Raw genomic sequence first — 19,370 nt, 5'->3', positions numbered from 1 at the left:
AAGCCTTTCGGTTCTGCCCCTTCCCAGCTGACCTCGTTTCGGCCCGAGGTGTGCTGCAAACACCCGGTCCTGCAGCTCAGCCATCCCCTGGTGCAGTTTCCTTGAGAGACAGAAACTCTGAGCTGCCCCAGGGGACCAAAGTTCAGTTATTTTAAACACTTCCCCCCAAGAGCATCTCTGGCAAGACCGCGAGGTGTCCACCTGCGTTCCCCATCAGGCAGGACCAGTATTATGACCCCTCGAGTTAAGCGAAATGGGAAAAACATACAGAGATCCATGTGCGGTGCAGATGGGACCTCTCCTCGTGCAGCTTTAAATTGTGTTTATCCCGGTGCTGCATACACATCTGGATAAAATGCAAGCCAGCACGATTAACTCCATTAAGGAAACGTGTTTCCTCCCTCAAAGGCACGTGAGCTTGCCTTGTGCCAACGACCAGCAACCCATCCTTCGCATCACAGGCAGGAAGCCCCCACACAACTTCCCTTCCATGCCTTGAGCATTAGCACTTCTCCGGGTTTCTCTGCATAAAGAAGTTCCCCAGATCACTGCGCTCCCTCACGAAGCGGTAATCTGAACGCTTTTTCTGATAAAACACCCTACAAGTACCTGTACGGGCCGCCCTCAATAAATATGTCAAAGTAGGTGATGCACAACAGCAGCCTTAAGCTGCACCAGGGACATGGCTCCCACAGCTGCGGTGATTTCTGTCCTAAATAAGAGCAAAATGCTTTGAAAAGCGGGACAAGAGCAGTCACAGCAAGCTGGATTCAGTCCGCTGCAGAATGATTCAGTATGAATCACATTTTCTTCGGAGCAAGCAGTTTGAACTTCGTGAGCATCTCGGTTTTGGTGAGTGCAGGAAGGAAAAAAACCACGAATATGCTTTATACAATCCTCACCACAATCACTAGTTCCGCTGTTCCACTACAGCAAGGCACGCGGAGAAACACCTCTCCTCCAACACAGAGATCACCATGTGACATCTTCACAAAAAATTAAGGTTTAACACGTTCCTGCTGCTTTAACATACATATATTTCAGTTTCGTGAGACAAGATGAGCCAAGCAAATCAAGTGGAAATCACACATGAACAGGGTTTTGCCAATCACTCGTGCAAGGGTAAGAAATGACCACGTGCTCAGCAAGCAAGTTGGTCTATTATGTTTGCTTCCTAGGCTGCCCGAAGTCATTTTCCTGAAAACACAGCTAAAACAGCTGCGAAGTCAAACCTGCCTTCAGTGGAGACAACCAGCCTTCTTAAATCAGAGCTTTAATGGAGACTGGAAGCTGAAATCTGAGATTTCTTTCAGGGAGAAGAATGATCCCAAAATTGTTTCCAACCTTCTGGTTCTTTTTAAGCCCAAACAATCTACAAAGACCAGTCGGTTTGACCAAAACTATGAAATAAATGCTGCTTGGCTTTTCTAATTAAAATTTTGGCGAAAAAAAAAGTCACCTCTTCTTGTGCAGCTCTCGCAAGAGGACTGAAACTTATTCCAGCACAGCAGCAGCAGTGCTTATCATGGCATTGTACCAGAAGATGACCAAGCTCAGAGAATTCCCAGGGAAGAAGAGGCTGTTGTTCCCAGCAGCAGCCTGGGGCTGGGATGATGTATGTTACCCACAAGCTGTATGTTCTATTTTCAGTGCATACTTAGGATTGCTTTTTTTTTTTATTATTTTTTAACGGCAGAACGTACTGACTTAGTATCCTCTCTTTCTAAAGCACGCCACACCTTGAAACACCAGGGGACAGGAAAACATGCTTTAAAAATACCTCCCAAATGACAGAGCAGTACAGAAACCCACGTTGCAGCAATCCATCAAATCCCAGGCCATTAGTTAACGGGCTTTTACCTACAGAATAAGTTTTTCACTTCTGTTTCCACCTCCTCGAAATGAAATTACCCAGATTTAAATTTTGTCATGTTGACAAAACAGGCTAGCCTGCAGCTAGCCTTAAAAAAGAACCAGGCTTGAAGGGCTCCTTATTGAATTGCCCAACATTTCTTACGCAGTACTCTTAGTGATTTGTAGCACTGCAAGAAGCAAAAGCAGCTGAAGTTTTACCAGCTCCAACAACTACTCATTGTAGCTGGATCTTGACCCGTGAAAAGAGTTCTTCTATACAAGAACTTTAGATATCTTGAAGTTCACCCAAACTTACCCTGGTCATGGCTTTCCTAAAGAAGCAGCTACTGTGCAGAAATTCAAGTCCTGAGTTTCAGCAAAGCTCCCATCTTTATTTTCCACTTTCCATACCCTAACAGCAGGTTGGGTGGTGAGAGTGCACGTGCTCAGCTGCTCTGTTTCAGTGACACTCGTTTCAGAACAAAGATGAGAAATGTAAAATACCTGTGGATTTGCCCGTTTTTATGCAGGTAGTCCAGCCCCTCCAGCACCTCCTTGAGGATTGTGGCTATACAGGGTTCATCCAGGACACCGGTCTTGTGTTCTCCTTTGGCCACAATGTGCTTTATAATATCCAAAACGGAGCCTATAGAAAATAGTTAAACACGTTAGCGTGATCTAGAAGAACTGATTTGCAGCTCGGTGTACTTTATAAGCACTTAGTACCCAAGTTCTTGGAATTTATTGGGAGGGGAAGCAACAACGGTGAGGACCAGTCTGTAGCTGCAGCATTTCCTGCAGGAAAGCAGAGGCAGCAACGCAAGCCTTATGCTCATGAGCCTTAAAGAAGAGCAGATCCTCACGGTGGGCTGTAAACACCCTGCGACCACAAGTGCCTGAGAGGTTCTTTGAACAAGCCAAAACGTAAAGTGTACACACACAGACCTCTTGGAAGGGCTTTAAGTAGATACTGATGCTACAGCTGTTTTAGTACTGGAGAAGCAGGAGGGGGAAATGGAAAAAGCAGGGGGCTGCCAGGACTCACAAGCAGAAGGCAACAAGCTTGATAAAATTAGACTCTTTCTGAGCTCTCATAAACTCAATGCAGAGGAACAGCAAGAAAAAATTAGTATGTTAAGGGACGGCACTGCCCTAAGAAAAAAAAGTGGAAATAATTATACAGAGAACAAACGGGACTGAATTCTGACAGTGAGTCACTTCTTCGCTGCAGACAAAACTGGGATAGCTTGGACCCTTCCCTAGAAACATCAGCCTTTAGTTTTTCTCCCAGCCGTGGTGTGAATTACATCACCTTGCATGACAACCCACACTTGATAGAGTAAACCACCTCCCGGAGCTGCAGCCAGGAACAAATGGAATCAATGACCAGGAACAGGTCTCTTGTGCCAGGTCCCATTTTCATGATATATTGGGTACTGGGTTCTTTGAGAAGATCATCTTCAGTCTAGATGCACACGCAGAGCTTGATTTTATTGCTCCTACCGCTCCAGCACAGGATGTCTCAGTTTGTTTGCCAAGCGCGTGCTAGTTAGCACCTTCAGACTTGAGTTTATATGGGTTCATCACTGGGTAGCCAAGTACTGGGATTTTTAAAGATAGGGGCACAAAGTAATGTTAGCAGTACCAGCAAGTTCTTAAAGAATGAGAAAGGCAGGCATGACTGCAAAGCACAAACGCAGTCTTGATTGTCTTTGAAAGGAAACACAACACTTCTGTATCTGAAGCACAGCAAAAGCTGAGAAACTTGGTCACATGAATTTGGTTAATGCGGAGATTACAAGTTCCACCTTGTAAATTCTTGAAGCAAACTGAAAAATACAATGGGATTTTTTTTTTGTCCTTTTCATCCTTTAAGGTTCAGCTAGGCATTAAACCCTATTGCTCCTAAAATTTATTTTATTAACTATCCTATGAATCGCTAGGCCAGAATAATCATGCAGATAGGTTTTCAGTTAGCAAAATATTTTACTTTTGGATTCTCATATAAGAGCAAAAAGACTACAGGGCTGGAATCTGCACCGCATGGAAAGGCTTACTCTGCAGATAGCACTGCAGAGGAAACAATGACACGGGTGCACGGGGTCCCCAAGTTTGTGGGAAATGATGTGTTTGGGGTTATCCACCAGCTCTCCGCAGCCAGGGGAGCCACCACGTTCCTGCTCTGCCCAGCTGCACACTTTCCGTCTTCTCCAGCCCACCGGAGCTGGTGCTCACATACTACGACATCCAAACCAACTGAAAACTGCACTGAGAAGGGGGAAAAGAAAAATTAAATGCTCTGTTTGGTTGGTAGTGAGCATAATCCTTGAAGAGATGAGCGTCAGAGCCAACAGAACGGAAAAGGAGGGTAAGAAGAAGGGAGAACACATCTGGGAGCAGGGGAGGATGCTGGTAGCTCTCGCGTGTCAGCAGTGAAGCCGCTCTGATCGCCGGCTGCTCCCCTGAATGGCACCTCCGGCTTCCTCATCCCCCAAAAAACTTCCCTTGGCTGACGACATTTGCAAAAGACATGACCTGAGCACACACTAACAAAACAGAAAATAAATAAATAAAATAGAGAAGTCTAGTTGCACAACATCCCCCCAACATTTCATGCAAGAATACCCTTCTTCGCCTTCCTTTACCCTGTCTATGCACAGAACCACTCCTCTTCAGATAGTTTTGACTCGGGTCTTAATCAGCCGAAGGCTCAGGTGGGAGCCAGATTTCCTCTCCTGGAGGAGCCTGTAACACCCCCCAAGTCAGGGCACATGCTCCTTCACTGAAATCTCACATTTTAGGTTCTGCTGGCTAAGAAAAGGACTCTCCTGGACAGTGTGGGGACTCACCTGGGATTCAGCCTCCCACGTATCCCTATTTTAGAAGTACATGCTTGCAAGCCCTGATGCTCTTATTTTGGACACGACTTTTTGTGACACCTACGAAAAAACCACCCAAACCCCTCCTCTTCCACTGTTCAGGTTTCCCCTCTGAAATGTGCCTTTATCTGGGGAACAAACTGCCGCTTGTGTAGAAGTCCAGTGAAAATATGCGGTTCTTCACGTACTCGTTTTGTCCTCTTCCCACCCACAAGGCTGTTAGCAGACTTTGTTCAAAAACATTTCCCTTCTCCTGCGAAGGGCTCGGGGAACATGAGGAGGCAGATCATCTGGTGCTGAAAATCGTGTGGTCAAAAATCCTGCGTTAGCCAAGTTAGAGGTTGCACTTAGCCCAGAAAAAGGAGTGGGGGGAGAAAAGGGGGGAAAAAAAAGCCAACAAGGCACGCACACAATGAGACTCCTTTGCAAAGGGCAACAGCTGATTCACACCCGTACTGTGCAGCTGCTTCTAGTCCAATCTGCCATTTTCAGCATGTTTTCCAAATTGCACTTCTTCCCATTGTGATGTTCAAAAAAGCGCAGGAATTCGCCAGTCTCTGACGGAAAGGGAAACAGCAACGAGGCTGTCAGCGAAATGCTGAGCTCAGGGAACAGCAGAGCAGCCAAGAGCCACCTTCCTGGTGAACAAAGCGTTACAGGGATCATCCCTATTCTGTTTACATGTGTTAAAAAAAAAAAAAAACCGTTTTGCTACTGGCATCACAACACGGTGTGGTATTTCTCCCAAGACGCAGATCGGTAGATGGGGAGGTCGGAGCTACCTCCAGAATCCAAGGCAACCTTGTAAAAGGCAGCGCAGTGGGATACGAAGAACGAAGCCAAGCTTCATCTCCACACACTGCTGTGTGCAGCGTTAGAAATCTTGTGACATTCTGGTTCAGGGAGCTGCTGTGGTGTGAGCGAATACCCCCAAAGAGAAAACCACAACTAAACACGGAGCCACTCAAAGACAAAGTCACGGGAATCTCACTACTGAGGAAAACAGTCGCTACTGTAAGGTTGGCATTGTATTTCAGCATCAGCCTGAAAAATTCAATGCAAAGCCATTCCCAAGCATCTCGGTTAAGCGTGTGATACCCTTGGTGAGGTCTCCTTGTTTGCTTAGGCAAATTTTCTCCCTTTCACCAGCTGCGTTACACTCCAACACGAGACAGTAGCTTGGAGCCCTACCCTCAGCCTAAGAGAAAAAAAAAAAAAAGGAGTGTTTTGCACAAACTGGCCTGTTCCCAAGCCGGCCGTATGTTAGCTGCTCGAAATTAACTGGGAACATTCGGCTGAGCTGGAGCCGAGCTCAGATCTACACAAAGGCACGTGCTTTACAAATCCATCATGCTGTTTCAAAACAGCAGCACGATTCCAGATAGTGCCGGTTTCTGAGCCAGCTTCCGAACCTGCTTCAAAGAGGACCTGAGGAAGGAAAGAGCACACCTGAACTTTGCTGCACCTCTGCTCAAATGCAGTTTCAGTATGGATTTGTGCTCCGTGTGCACAGCGGGGCTGAACAATCTGCAAGACAAACAGCTCCCGTAATCGAGTGGCCAGAAGAGAAGGTTAACAGCGGAAATAAGGCACACGCTACAGATATTACAGAACAGTTACAACAACATTTTTAGGAATAAAAATCCACTAGGATGTCTTTAAACCAAAAAAATCTGAGTTTTCCCTTGAACATGTCTCCTATTTTGGATGACAGCGTTGTGAAGTACTGGTGTGTGTTACGTACTAGCACTACACACAGCACTAGGTATGGTTACAGCAGTTCCCTCCTCGTTTTTTTCCCATCAGAAAACGCACGAGAGAAGCTCCGCACTCACAGAAGAGGGGCTAAGCTTAAGCTGGGAGAGAAAAAGAAGTGAAGTTTGGCTGGGGCTGACCGAAAAGCTATTCCGAGCCCCGAAGGGGAAGCACGTCAGGAAAAGACAAAACAAGACTGAGGGCAGAGCCAGAAGTGGAGCCTAAATGTAAACACAAACAAGGCCGCCATTAATAAGGATGTTTAAAGAAGCCTGGCGATGAGCAACTGATCCCAAAGTCTGAGAGCACACAAAGGAAAGGAGCAGACGTTTAGAGATTGATGTGGAAAAAAATGCAGCTATAAACAAGCTCCTGCCTCTCGAGTGCACGCCGAGCAGCACACGGACAGGAAGCCTACAAGATGTTGTGCAACGCGATAAAATGTTTCGCGTTATCGCCCGTTCATCGTTAAAAGTGCTGCCGATCACCAACCCTGTTATGTCTGCTTAGAAAGTACATTCTCCAAGCGCAAACTGTACGGCAATTGGAAGAGAAGTGGTTTTCCGCTCAAATTAACAAGCCCCGGCTCTGAAGGCTGCTAATGACAGGGGAAATCACGAGGGAGCTCGCCGTACGTCGACTTACAGGTTGGGTTTTGTCGCCTTACGGGAACGTCTACGGGTCAAAGACAAGCCTGCAGGGAGGGACTTGTTGTGGAGCCCTTCCTGCTCCGTCAGAGCTGGAGCAGAGGGGTCAGGCGACGCCTGTCCAGCTGCAGGAAGGGAACAAATCCCCCATCACTGGTCTCTCCCCCAGGACCGAAGAGCGGGAAGCCCCGCAGCGTGCCTTGCCCTTCTTGGCACGGCTAGGAAACAGCCGATCAGGTCTGACTCCATCCTCAGAAGGCAGTTTCTTATTTCCGGAAGCAAACAGTTAATTTCCACCCACGGCAGCAGTATCTGAGCAACGAAGACACAAGCAACCTGCGAGCAAACCAGCGTCCTGAATTTCTAAGAGGGCAATGCCCTTGTAGAGTAAGATCGGGCAGAACATTCCCAACGGACTGCCTGAACCCTAGTAAATACACTCCTGTCTTGCACCCCACACACATATCCAGGAAATTTGTCTCCTTCAACACACGCCCTGTACTATGTGCTACTCCAGCGTTCATTTCAGCAGCAAAAAGAGATTTAACAAGTTCCAGAACAACAGTTCACCACCTCCCTTGCTGTGCCAGCGCATCTGCTCACGAAGCCACACTGTAAATGAGATCACTGCCATGACTGGTAATCCAGTTTTCCAGGCAGGGTGGAGAACGAGCAGCCAGGAACTTCTAAATCCAGCTCTGCTGCTGGAGAAAACTCGTGTGTAATCGTGCCCCTGGGGTAAGAAGTTCTAATTGTTCCACTGATTCGCTTTCGACAGCAAGCCACCGCAAACATCGGCGCTGCTTCCTGCTCCAAATCCAGGACGCCTTTCTTCAACCTTACCTACATCAGCAAGCACGGGGAGGAATTCAGGAAGCCAGCTCCTAACTCTAATTCCTTCTTTACAGAAAGGGTTGTTAGGCGTTGGAATGGGCCGCCCAGGGGAGTGGTTGAGTCACCATCCCTGGAGGTCTTTAAGAGACGTTTAGAGGTAGAGCTTAGTGATATGGTTTAGTGGAGGACTCGTTAGTGTTAGGTCAGAGGTTGGACTCGGTGATCTTGGAGGTCTCTTCCAACCTAGAGGATTCTGTGATTCTGTAACGTTTCTCCTTTGATGCTCATCAGCCTTCCCATTTAATGCTTCGGCACGCGGGGCTGGGGCAAAGCAGTGGAGAAAGAGATGAAAACCTGAGCAGAAAGGAAATCTCGCTCGGAACAAGATCGCAGATAAAAGCGGGAGGATTACATTGCTGGAATTTACATGCCCCCAGAGGCAAAAGAAATGCCTAGCAGAGCCAGTGGCTGTGGGAAGCACATCTGACACGGGACACTATAACCCCAGCAGCAGGCCAGATGCAGGACAAGTCACACGCAGAAGAAACCTCCTCCTTTACATTTGGCTGGCAGGCAGAACCACAAAACGTAATACTACCATTTCCAACCCAAAGGCCTGCAACTGATGATAATTCAGACATTATTTGCCATTTAAAGGCCTGGCACAAATAGGCTGAAAGCATCCCTGGGGATCAACGGTGTTTCACCACCTCATTTCGGGAGAATTGAGATCTGCCCCAGAACCGAAGGTGCAGCACGTTCAGCACCCGTATCCCCTGAGCGCTGGGCGTTAGCAGGATTCACTGCTACTTCTTTAAGACCTCTCAGCAGAAGGCAGCGGTTTCGGTGAGCCTGCCTGCCACCGGAGCCAAGAATTAAATCTGCACCTTGTCAGCCTCTGACAAACTGAGGAAGAAAACGCTCAAGAAGGAAGAACAGCCGCCTGCATCCAGCAGCTCGGGGGCCGAAGAGGACAGATGCAGCAAAGGAGCTCTAAAGGAAAGGGAAGAACAAGTTACACAAACCAAAGGTAGACACCTATGCAGATTTCTGAGATTTTCTCATTTTTGAAGTTTCTTCTTAACCCTGGTTAAAGCATATCAGAGGGAGAAAGTTACGGGAACTTCCACTTCTTGCCCCTTTCCCTCTAGAGCACTTGTGTGGATGTATGAGAGGGACGACAACATTAAGGCAGGAAGCAAGATATTAAAATAAGGGGGTAAAACAGCCTACTGCAGTTAGGCCTGAAACATTTACAGGCGAAAATCTGAAGAAAATAAAGTGAAAAATTTATTTTTTTCATACTCTTCTTATTATAGCTAGGAATGGCAACATATCTATACAAGTTCCATATCCTGTAATCGTATACAGCCCCTCCAGCCTCCTGCCTTATCCCATCCTTAACGGTTTGAAATTTATTTGTAGAGACACTAATTAAAAGCCCTCCAGAGGGACTCAGAATAGTGTAGCTCTCTCCTAACAAAACAAGTCAACAAAAACACGAGGATTTCTAAGAACCTGTGACTTTGATCTGGCCCCTCCTAAGTCCAGCAGCGCGTTAGGATCAGAGATTAACGCGGCAGAAGGAGGACGAGATGTCTTAGGTCTCCACCAGGGAGACAGGACTTGTCATACGCTCCCTGTTGGTCTGGCTGGCTGACCTGCTGGCCAGGCACTTCATCACGCTGTCAAGATGAAAGGCTGGAATAAGAGGTAGATTAGATAATCTTCAACTTTCGCAAAAAGGCAAGGTTTAACTATTCCAACACAACAATCTCCTTAGCAGATTTAACAAGGAGCCTTCAGGAAGGCAGAAGATCCAAGAGCCCTGTCTGGAAATGTTTCAGCATTTAAAAAATTTACAGTTTGAAAATATTTTTGGAGGTCTCCTCTGATTTAGACTAGGACAGTAAAAGTTGCTGTGCGATGGAGCAGCCATCACCGACGGCTGTTTCTTTCGAGCAACTGTTCTGTGGAGTTAGCCACAGCCGTGGGTCACCTGTTAGCTGAGAGCTCTTCAAACCAGGGAGAATGTAGAGGACCAAACAGGTCACGGTCAGAAAAAGCACAAGAACAAAAGGACAGCTGCTCCTCTTCCTAATAAAAAGCCCCGGGAGCAGGACTGGGCATCAGATAGCTTTAAAAGGCACGAATGAAATCCGTGACACGGGAATGTCAGCGAGGCAAAGAGCAGGTCAGCAGTTGTCCAGAAATATCCATTGAGGTTTAGTTTGGAGTAACATCGGACCAAAAGGCCAGGGTGCCAAGTTGACATTGCTAAGCTTAGATCCCTGGAAAACAGTTTCGTCACCGGAGGAAAGGGGCTGCGATTTCTGCTGAAGGGAACAAGCAGCAGATAACTTCACAGATCTGTCTCGGGCTCACGTTGCCAGATCTGAAAGAGGGTGTCAGAGTAACGGGGCACGCCAGCACCCCTTATCAGTGCCAGCTGTGTATCACAGCCACGTTTCTGCCACCACTCTCCTGCGTCAGCGTCACATCAGCTGCTTCAGGCTGCTTTCGGCAGTAACCTCGAGCAGCCTGACTCGGACCTGAGGCAGATCAGCAGCTCTCGCGTGGTGCTCCCTAACAGCTCACCCGTACTGCACCTCTGCTGCTGACGGCTTTCAGAGATGGGAAACTGCACCTTCCACCAGCACTGAGCTTGCCAACGGAGGCAAATAGCTGAGTTTCAGGGACAACTGCTCTCTGGCTTCGTGGGATACCTCCCCTTAGAGATATTTCTGAAATATTTGCATGTATGGCTAGGTTAAGATTTCAACAGACTGACTGTACCCAGAAAATAAATTAAACTACACTCAGAACAACAAAAAGAGGCTTGCATTCAAGACTGTTTATCAAAGCGTAACATCCATGTAAGCAAAACTATTTGCAGCCTGAAAACACACGCCAGCATAGATTGACACTGATGGAGGAGAAGCAGTAAGATTCTGAACTTTTACCCAGCAAAAATCCCAACTATGAAACCACGATCAAGACGCAGTACGATCATCAAAACAGACTTGATATGTGCTTACTTGGATGTACAAATCTCAGCCCAGGCTCTATGAATAGTTAGACGGAATAAAGGAGTTAGGCTCCACCTTTCCCCCCCTCCCCCCCCTTTTGGGTTCATAAAAAAGGGCCAAAGTTTTTTCCTGTTGAGAAATTCAGACCATTATTTTTCCCACTGGATGACAGATGACCACAAAACCAGCCAACTTATTACTGATAAGCAGTAAGCTGAAAGGAATGAGAAGCAGTTTTTAAAGCATCTCTCGTTACATAAATCACCCGACCCAAAAACAACAGGAAAGAGTCTCATTAAAAGTGAATGGGAAAAGCTCTTCAGTCAGAAAGCTCCAAAAAAAAAAAAAAATGTTTCTTGCCCCATCCTCAGGACTATCCCGTGTAACTTGTCTAGGGCATCTAAAATGCAATTTCAGTACAGCCATGAAAAGAGCAGAAGCTGAAAAAGGCTGGGAAACCTCTCTCAAGGTATCTTCCTGCATAAAACCTAACAGGACACCCTCAAAAGCCTACTTCAGCCATTCCCCCAGCCTCCAAATGTTTTACTTTAAGTGAGAAATCAGCCTGTCTTTTATTGTATGACCCTGGTCTTCAACACGGGCAACAAACAGTGCGATTTGGTAGGACCGCTTTAAAGCAGTACTCCGTTTCGGGCCAAATGTGCACAGGGGTCAAACACCCGCCTGTACAATGCAGAAGCCTATTCAAGGTGACTCGTACTGACAGCCAGGCCATTTCGCACCACCAAGACGTTGGTGCTGAAGCTCTGATTATTTCCCAGCGATTTTCCAGTCTGATCTTTACATTTACGGGCCATCTTTTCATCATCGAGGCACCACAAAGCCTGATTTTTTTTTTTCCAGCTACACCCAAAAAAAAAAAAAAAGACGACACAAAAGCGAGGGCAAGCAGAAGCAACATTTGGAGGTTCAAGGATTAGCCTAACCCTGACTTGGTTCCAACAGAAAACCACTACGAAAACGTTGTACGTCTTCTTCAAGGAGGCTGTGTACCCTCCTGAAACAGGTCAAGAACGTTGCTGCTGTCTGTCCTGCACCCCTGAAACGCCATTTCTTCATGTTGGGAAAGCTTTCCCCCATAGACACTTTTTATACCAAAATTATTTGCAGTAAATTGGCAGGGGATTCTTTTCTGCAAACAAACAGCAATCCTATCTTTAATGACCTGCCTGTTAAGTGTCCCTCCAAGGAAAGGAGAGGTATTGCTTAATGACACATGAGCACATGGGTCATTAGAAACCCTTTAAAAAAGGCTCAAGCTAGCATGAAATCTGATCGCCCCCAGGAGAACTGCTGAAGTTTTCTAAAGAAGATCTTCAAAGATGCATGTTTTATGGTCATTATCGAGCTCTTGAGGAAGAAGCCAACAGGTTGAGCCAGATTTTTCCACATCAGCATCTGGCATTTTACAGTCTACAACATGAAGCCAAGAGCAGAGAAGCCAAGAAGTTTTTAGAAAAAGGCAAGAAAACAATTTTTTCAGCTTTCAATGCCTTTTCGCTATGGTGCCAGGAAAATCAAGTCTTCTGAAGACAGGCCTAAGATTTACAACAGTCCTCAGTTGTCATCCAGAACTTGAATCCCTTTCGTTTCTCAACGGCAACTTAAACATGAAGTCTGGAAAATACTACGACATCAGATTAGGCATTGCTGATAGAGAAAATGTAAAAACTTCCTTTCTTTCTCTCAAAAAAAGCTGTTTCTACAGCACCTGAGAGAATAAATCCAGAAAGGGGAATGTTTCCCTGCCTCCGGTAGTTTGAAATTGCCCCAAATATTCCCAGTTATTTTGTCACCCAGAAGAAGTGGGAAGGTAACCCAGCTCTGAGGAACGAGACTATACAAATCAAGCTGCTCCTACACTGAGGTTTTCCTGCCTTAGTAATACACTGGCATTACAGGAGCAGTTCTGCTTGAAATACAGGTGATTTAAGTTCCTCACAAGGGCAGCCAACATGTAAATAAGCTAAATCAATAGACTCGATGGCTGCCTCCAAGCTCCAGGTGAGAAAAGGTCAGGCCATCAGCCCTGCAGGAGGAGTTGTGAACATCACAGTCCCCACCAGAAAGCTACTGGGGACGGGTGGGCTCAGTGGGCTCAGTCACATCCTTCTCTAGTTCAAAACTTTATCCTAGGCTTATGGAATAAGATGAAGAAGCTTTTGTAAATGTGATCCGAGAAACATCATTTCAGATCCGCCAGCTGAGAAGATGCAAATTAGATTTTTACTTCTTTGTATTTCTTTTTTAAGTCTGGGATGGTTTCAACTACTGCATCTGTACCTGAGTTTCCCTTGTCAGCGTCTAATGTCCCATCCTCCCAAATACTCAACTCAGCCGTTCAGCAAACACATACAAAATACCGTCAAATATACAAAGCAGGAGTTAAAACAAGCTACCAGTCACGCAGTTAGGTATTACTACCGGTGTACGTAAAATGAAAAGCTATTTCTGAGCCAAATGGGTTGAGGTTGAGCATTATCATTCAAGCGTGTTAACTCCCAAGGAGGAGGGAAGCCTGGGAGGAAAACAAGAGTACGACAGTCAACTTGTGACGTTGCTTTACAGGGTGCGTAAATTGGATCACTCACCTCCACTAAGCAACTTCATCACCAGCCAAAGCTCGTCTTTCACCACGAAGGAGGTGTAGTAAGATACAATGTTGGGGTGATGGCACTGACTCATCGCTTGAATTTCTTTCTGCAGAGAAAAATAAAACATTAGCAGTCGAACTCGACGGTTTTTGTTCCTTGGGTACAGAAAATATCTCCCTCAAGACACAAGGTTTAAAGAGGGTGAGAGGAAAAAGGCTACCTGGGAGCTAACCACAGAAAAAGCCAGAAATGCTCCTAACACTCAGCCTGCACCATACTAGGGCTCAAAGCTATTTTAGGATGCTCTACCTGTTTACCTGCCTGGCTAGCAGAACATAAGAAGTGATGGAAACCCCCTTGGCAAAGGCAATAAAATGCTCTCACACCAAGCACCTGCTTCCAGCTACAGCAGACTACTCCTGAAAATTTTACCTACGAAGTTCACGCCACCACCTCCTTTCAGTGAGCCATTATACAACAGGTGTAATCAGCTGCAGGCTATCGTTTGGGTGAGAAAGGGAAATATTTGCCTCTAGAAAAAAAAAATAAAAAAGGAAAAAAAAGAGTCTCTCATCCCTAATGTCTCTTCCCAGCATGAAAGCAGATGGCTCGGCTCCATCAGGTTGAGGGCACAAAGGACAGCTCCGGCTTTTGTTGCACGGGAACAATAGGGAAAACAGTTTGAGATTAGAAAGTGGTTGGCTACTACTGATGGAGTACAACATAAAGTGCTCTCGGATATGAAATTGCTTGAGTTTTGACCGTGCTTGTTCATAGATTTTTGTTACGGTTTAAGGGTTGAGGTTTTCCAGGGTACGGGGGAACAATATCCCAGAAAACAGACCGAGTTTTCGTTACGCAAGTACAAATAACCACCGTGGACAGAAAGCCTCCCAGTTTCTTGGTTTCCTCCATCAAAAGCCATCCATTGGGCCAAGGCTGGCACCCTGCACACCCACAAGGAGAAGAAAGAGGAAAAGGTCCCCCCACAGCCCTGCCCTGATCCTTTCCTCCCTAAGCACAAACCTCCCTGCCACCAAAACTCCAGGGGAAGCTCTGAGGACGTGCCCACGCCTCGTGTTCCTCTCGACCTGCTCTCGCTGGAACCGGGTGATCTTTAAGGTCCCCTCCAACCCAAGCCATGGGTCTATGGGGTTAAGGCAGCCCCACAAATACAATAATGGGGATTTCCCCAGTTTACCGCTGTTTTTCAGGGAGCAAATGAGGAATTGGTTCCTCTTCCAGCTCCCCCAGGAGCACCCCCAGCTTTCCAGGAAACCCCAATAAGCTGATTCAACAAGGATCCTTCTACATAGGAAGGGATATTTGAAGAGCTGGGGAGTTGTAGGTCACTGATCTCACGCCGTTGAGTAAAAACGACTCTGTGAAACTAAATACAGCCTGAAATAAAACCTAGCTCCCACTTTCTGCCAGGGGACAGATGAGAACTGAGGAGGTGGACGAGCACAGGTCGGATTCAGCGACTGCTCCGTGCCCCGGGTCACACATCTCGCACAAAACCTGCTTAGGAAGCTGTCTGTAAACATCCACTGCGCAACATCCCATCCGCACAGCCTCTCCAAAAGGCAGCTCCTTGGGCTCAGTTTTAAATTCACTTGCTTAAACTGGGATCTTTTGGGGTTTGCTCTGAGCCCCCAGTTAAGGGATCCGTGAACCTGCCCCAGCTTTGGTGCCTCAGCCTGGAATTAGCTCTTGAAGTAAGGCTTTAAATTAATTTTAAAGCTTTTTTTAAAAAACATGCAGGCAGAGCCAGGTGCCTAACCTCTCTCTGACAATTAAAAAAAAAAAGAAGTGCACAAATGGCACCAGAATAAAAAAAAGAGGTGGAATGAAACAAGAGGGACGCAGATTTGCTAAGTCTTCCCATCAGGCAGCCGTTCCCCAAAGCCACCATTCTCAGAAAGGATCCAAAGGAGCTGTTTTTAATCTTTTCTCAGTTAGACCTCAAAATATTTTGAGCTGACTCCCTGGGAGATCAAGAGAATAGTACAAAAAACATACACCAACATTCCATATTTTATATACATTAGCATATCCCGCCGGAATTCAGGAGACAGTGAGGCAAAGCCTGGCCCAAATTTATTTAACAGCCTAGATCTGGATCAGGTCTTTGCCATGAGAGCAGCTCTGTCCTACAGCATTTCGCAGGGATCCTGTGTCGCTTTATTACTATTTTATTGTTCTCCAAGAATTTCCTCTCCTGCACATTACCATACGCTGCTCCCCAGGCTGGAAATAACAGTTTAAAGCAAAAAGGTTACGTTTGGCATGTGCTGCAGCGCACAAAGGAGGGTCGCTATTATTTATTTTCCCTTTTCTCAGCTCTGTGACAAAACACCTCCATCGGCTAGGGGCTGTGTAGCAGTGGCGGATTAAACCATTCCTTACACGGTGCGGCACGGCTCTGGTAAGTAACTCCATCCCAGCCGACAGCTTCCACTGGTCCCACGTTATTACCAGGAGCAAAAAGCAAGGTCAGGCAGCCTTTCCCTGTCACCCCCAGCCTCCTACCCCATTTACAGTTTCCTAGGCTCGTCTCACAGCAGCTGCATCAAAGTTTCCTTCCTCTTTGCTCTCGTGGAGGGTACCAGCATCCCGGCGGCTCGCTGCTTTCAGCTGATGGTGGCAAATCACAGCAGGCTGGGCGGTTAAAGAGTTTCCTTGCACGACTGAAACCGAAGCAGCTCTGTCGTACACACGCCGGTCCGTGCTGCGTGGGAAGGCTGGAAATGAAGCCAGGCATCGCAGTCAAGAATCACCGGGGGGTCACTTCCAGGAAGAGGAAGGGGGATGAAACGCAGCAGCGGTCCTTCTGGGGAATGCCGCTGCCAGAGTTTTTCGGAGAGCTCGCTGTAGAACTGCTCGTCGGACACTACGACAAGGCAGCATCAGGGAAACTTCTCCCAGAAAAGCCTGCTGTCCCCGACGCACGTAAAGACGAAATAATTAGAGCCGCGCTGCCGTCGCTTTCACTAGCATCAGAACCGCATTGGAAAACTCGTAGAAGTCTTGTGGATTTTCACCCGTCTGCCACGATGGAGTGCTAAACGTTACAATTTATCCGGGCTGCAACATCCAGCTTTTCAACTGGAAGTGTTGTTTTATTCCTGCTCAGGGGTGACCCGTTGGAGGCCCCTCAGGCTGGCTGCAGACCCCGCTGGCGGCAGACGGCCCCTCCGTCCCGCTGCTGACACACACGCCCCCTGAATCCCCTTAGCAACGAGACGCCTCCTTACTGCCAGTCCCCGACTGCAGGACCCATAAATCATGCTGCCTGCCGCTCAGCTGCGGAGAAGGAATTACCGACACGAACACGTCTAGACACAGCGATGGTTTGGAGATGGTTACAGGCTCACCCTGGGCTGGATATTAAAAATATCCACGCTGACAAACACCGAACGCAAACAGAGCGGGATCAGTCATAAAGGCCCGCGTGTCTTCCATTAAGGGTCCTGATGAATGTTTTCAGTGCTTCTGCGGGCAATAAAAGCAGCATTTCAAGGCTTCTGAAACACTAATAAAACTGCTGTGAAGGATAATTTAGAATCACAAGAAAGCTATTCATCTCCTCGAAGTCAGACGTGCTTCGGGAGACCTGCGATGTTGGCAGGAGGTTTATGTGCCCGCTGATGTACACCTGAAGTCTGAGTTAAGAGGAGCAGAGAACCAAAGCAGGTTAAAGCCGTATTTAAGCTACGAGCTGAGCCATTTTCACCGGTATTTTCTGTCCCCATTATCACCTTCTACTCCGTGCTTATCTGCCCCTGAGGCACATTTCGAAGACAGGGGCGAAAATCTTGCTTTATTTAGTTGCGCTTCCTACACGTTGACGTGAGCTCGACAGATGCAGCACGGAAGCTGCCTGCTCGTACGTGGGTACCTGCAACTTCCCAGGAAGCCAGAAAGCTGTTGGCTTGGTTATCCTGGCTGAAGGCAACCACAGCCAAAAGAGAGTGGGGTTGAGGAGGGAAAAATCAAAGCAGGGCAGATGCAATCTCCTTGAATACACCAAGCGGTGCGAGAGCTATGGGTGGCAAAGTACTTGCTTTAAGTAAAATTCTACGGGTTTAGTTCAAGGACTAGAAATTCAAGCATATTCATTCATTTCTATTTTTAAATACCAGGGTAAAAAAGCCGTGCTCTTCTACTACAGTCACCTTAAGAGCAATTATTTGAAGGAGACGAGGAAAAAGCAGAGCTCAAAATGAGAGATTCCAACCCAGCTTCCATGTCCAGACTACCCAGCTCAACTCCACACCTCAGGAGATGGATAGTGGTCCGATTAAAAAGGGATTCAATTCCCCCATCCAGAACAACAGTGGAAAATGTCTTCAAGAAGTCTTCATAGAGAAATTAACCTTAGGCGATGGGAACAAACTCCCCCTGTGGCAGGTCATCCAGTGCCATTCCGAGGTTGTTCCCTCCTTCAAGACCTGCAGTGTCAGTGACCACACGCCGAAAGGAGCAGATGGTTGAATGGTTATGGTGTAGGAACTCACACTCTCCCATTTTTTCTTGGTTTCAGCAAAGCAGTCCTTTGCAGAATCTGTGAAGGTATTTAAATGCCCCATCTCACGCTCATCCAGTCCAAACGAAGACGGTCTACTTGCAGGATTTCACACACCATTAACCCTGATGTTCACACTGATGTTTCACAATGAACTTCACAAGGAAACGGCATCAGCCAGCAGAGTAATCGCAATTTCTGCTGTTGCTGCTTTGAGGACTCTACCCAAGCAGTACACCAGCTCCAGTTCAAGTCTCCTGTACAGCTGCAATCCCATCAGGCAAGAAATGCGAAACACGGCGTATCGAATCACCGTGCAGAGGCTGTGTTACACTACCTGGCCCTGACACTTGGAGACTTGTTTTCCCTTGGAGCAAGTCCCCAGGACTGGAAATGCCATTACAATGGCAATTGCCGTAAGATGACGGACATGGGTGAAACATCTGGACTGCTCTAGCAGCCCGTTCCTTTGTTCCCACCAACCTTATGGTCTGCTTAATCCACTTGCAGGAGCTGCTGTCAGATCAAAGCCACTTCAATATCCTGTCCAAGTCTTCAAAAGAAGGTGTAAAACCCTGCAACAAGCACTTACAGAATCATCTGCCCAGAGGGGAGACTTCTGACTAAGCCCGGGCAGTTAACAGTTGGCTTAAGCGTTAAACCAGGGGAGTTCATAATCCTGTTTTAAATCCCATCTAATTTAACCTTCTCAACTATAGGTTGATTTATTTAATCTCACGCAATGTTTGATCTCCGTATTGCTGGCAGCGAGCTCCCCAGGTCAATTCCACAAAATTCGAAAGGACGTTTCCTCCTGCTGGAGTTACCTTGGCACCCGTGGCTTCCTTAGCTGCCTTCCTTCTTCCCCTCCTCCGGCCAGCACCCTCACTTCACTCCTCTTCTGTGCGACACCTATCAGGCCCAGTGCTACCCATCCCTGGACTCCTGCCACATCTCCCCTGCTCCTTCCTGAAGCTGCCTTCTGCTGAATCGCTCCGGGAACGGCAGAGGCAGCAGCCCCCCCTTGGCTGGGAAAGCCCTGCCTGAAATGCCCCACAGCTCACATTCCCCTCTGCTATCCACACCCCTGCTAGCCGCTGGGCAGAGAACCCTGCCATCTGCTCCTCTACAAGCATGGAAAAACCCAAGTGGATGAAAGAAAGACAACTCCGCTCCAACTGCATGAAAATGAAGCGGGGGCTGATGGACCAAGAGCAGATTTAAGGCCT

General features: G+C 47.2%; 1 protein-coding gene across 1 annotated transcript in view; it reads right to left on the bottom strand.

The window, feature by feature from the left end:
- Window positions 1–19,370, bottom strand: part of OXSR1 (oxidative stress responsive kinase 1) — an 87,922-nt gene that overhangs the window by 47,012 nt on the left and 21,540 nt on the right. Inside the window, exons 3-4 of the mRNA XM_048062313.2 lie at window positions 13,611–13,719; window positions 2,359–2,500 (exon numbers count right to left, since the gene is read on the bottom strand). Of these exons, the coding sequence (XP_047918270.1) occupies window positions 2,359–2,500; window positions 13,611–13,719 (251 nt within the window). The remainder of the gene's footprint in view (window positions 1–2,358; window positions 2,501–13,610; window positions 13,720–19,370) is intronic.

The sequence above is a fragment of the Anser cygnoides genome, chromosome 2, assembly GCF_040182565.1.
Source record: "Anser cygnoides isolate HZ-2024a breed goose chromosome 2, Taihu_goose_T2T_genome, whole genome shotgun sequence".
NCBI lineage: Eukaryota > Metazoa > Chordata > Aves > Anseriformes > Anatidae > Anser > Anser cygnoides.
Note: the sequence above shows the minus strand (reverse complement) of the source record. Positions and strands in the feature narration are given on the sequence as shown.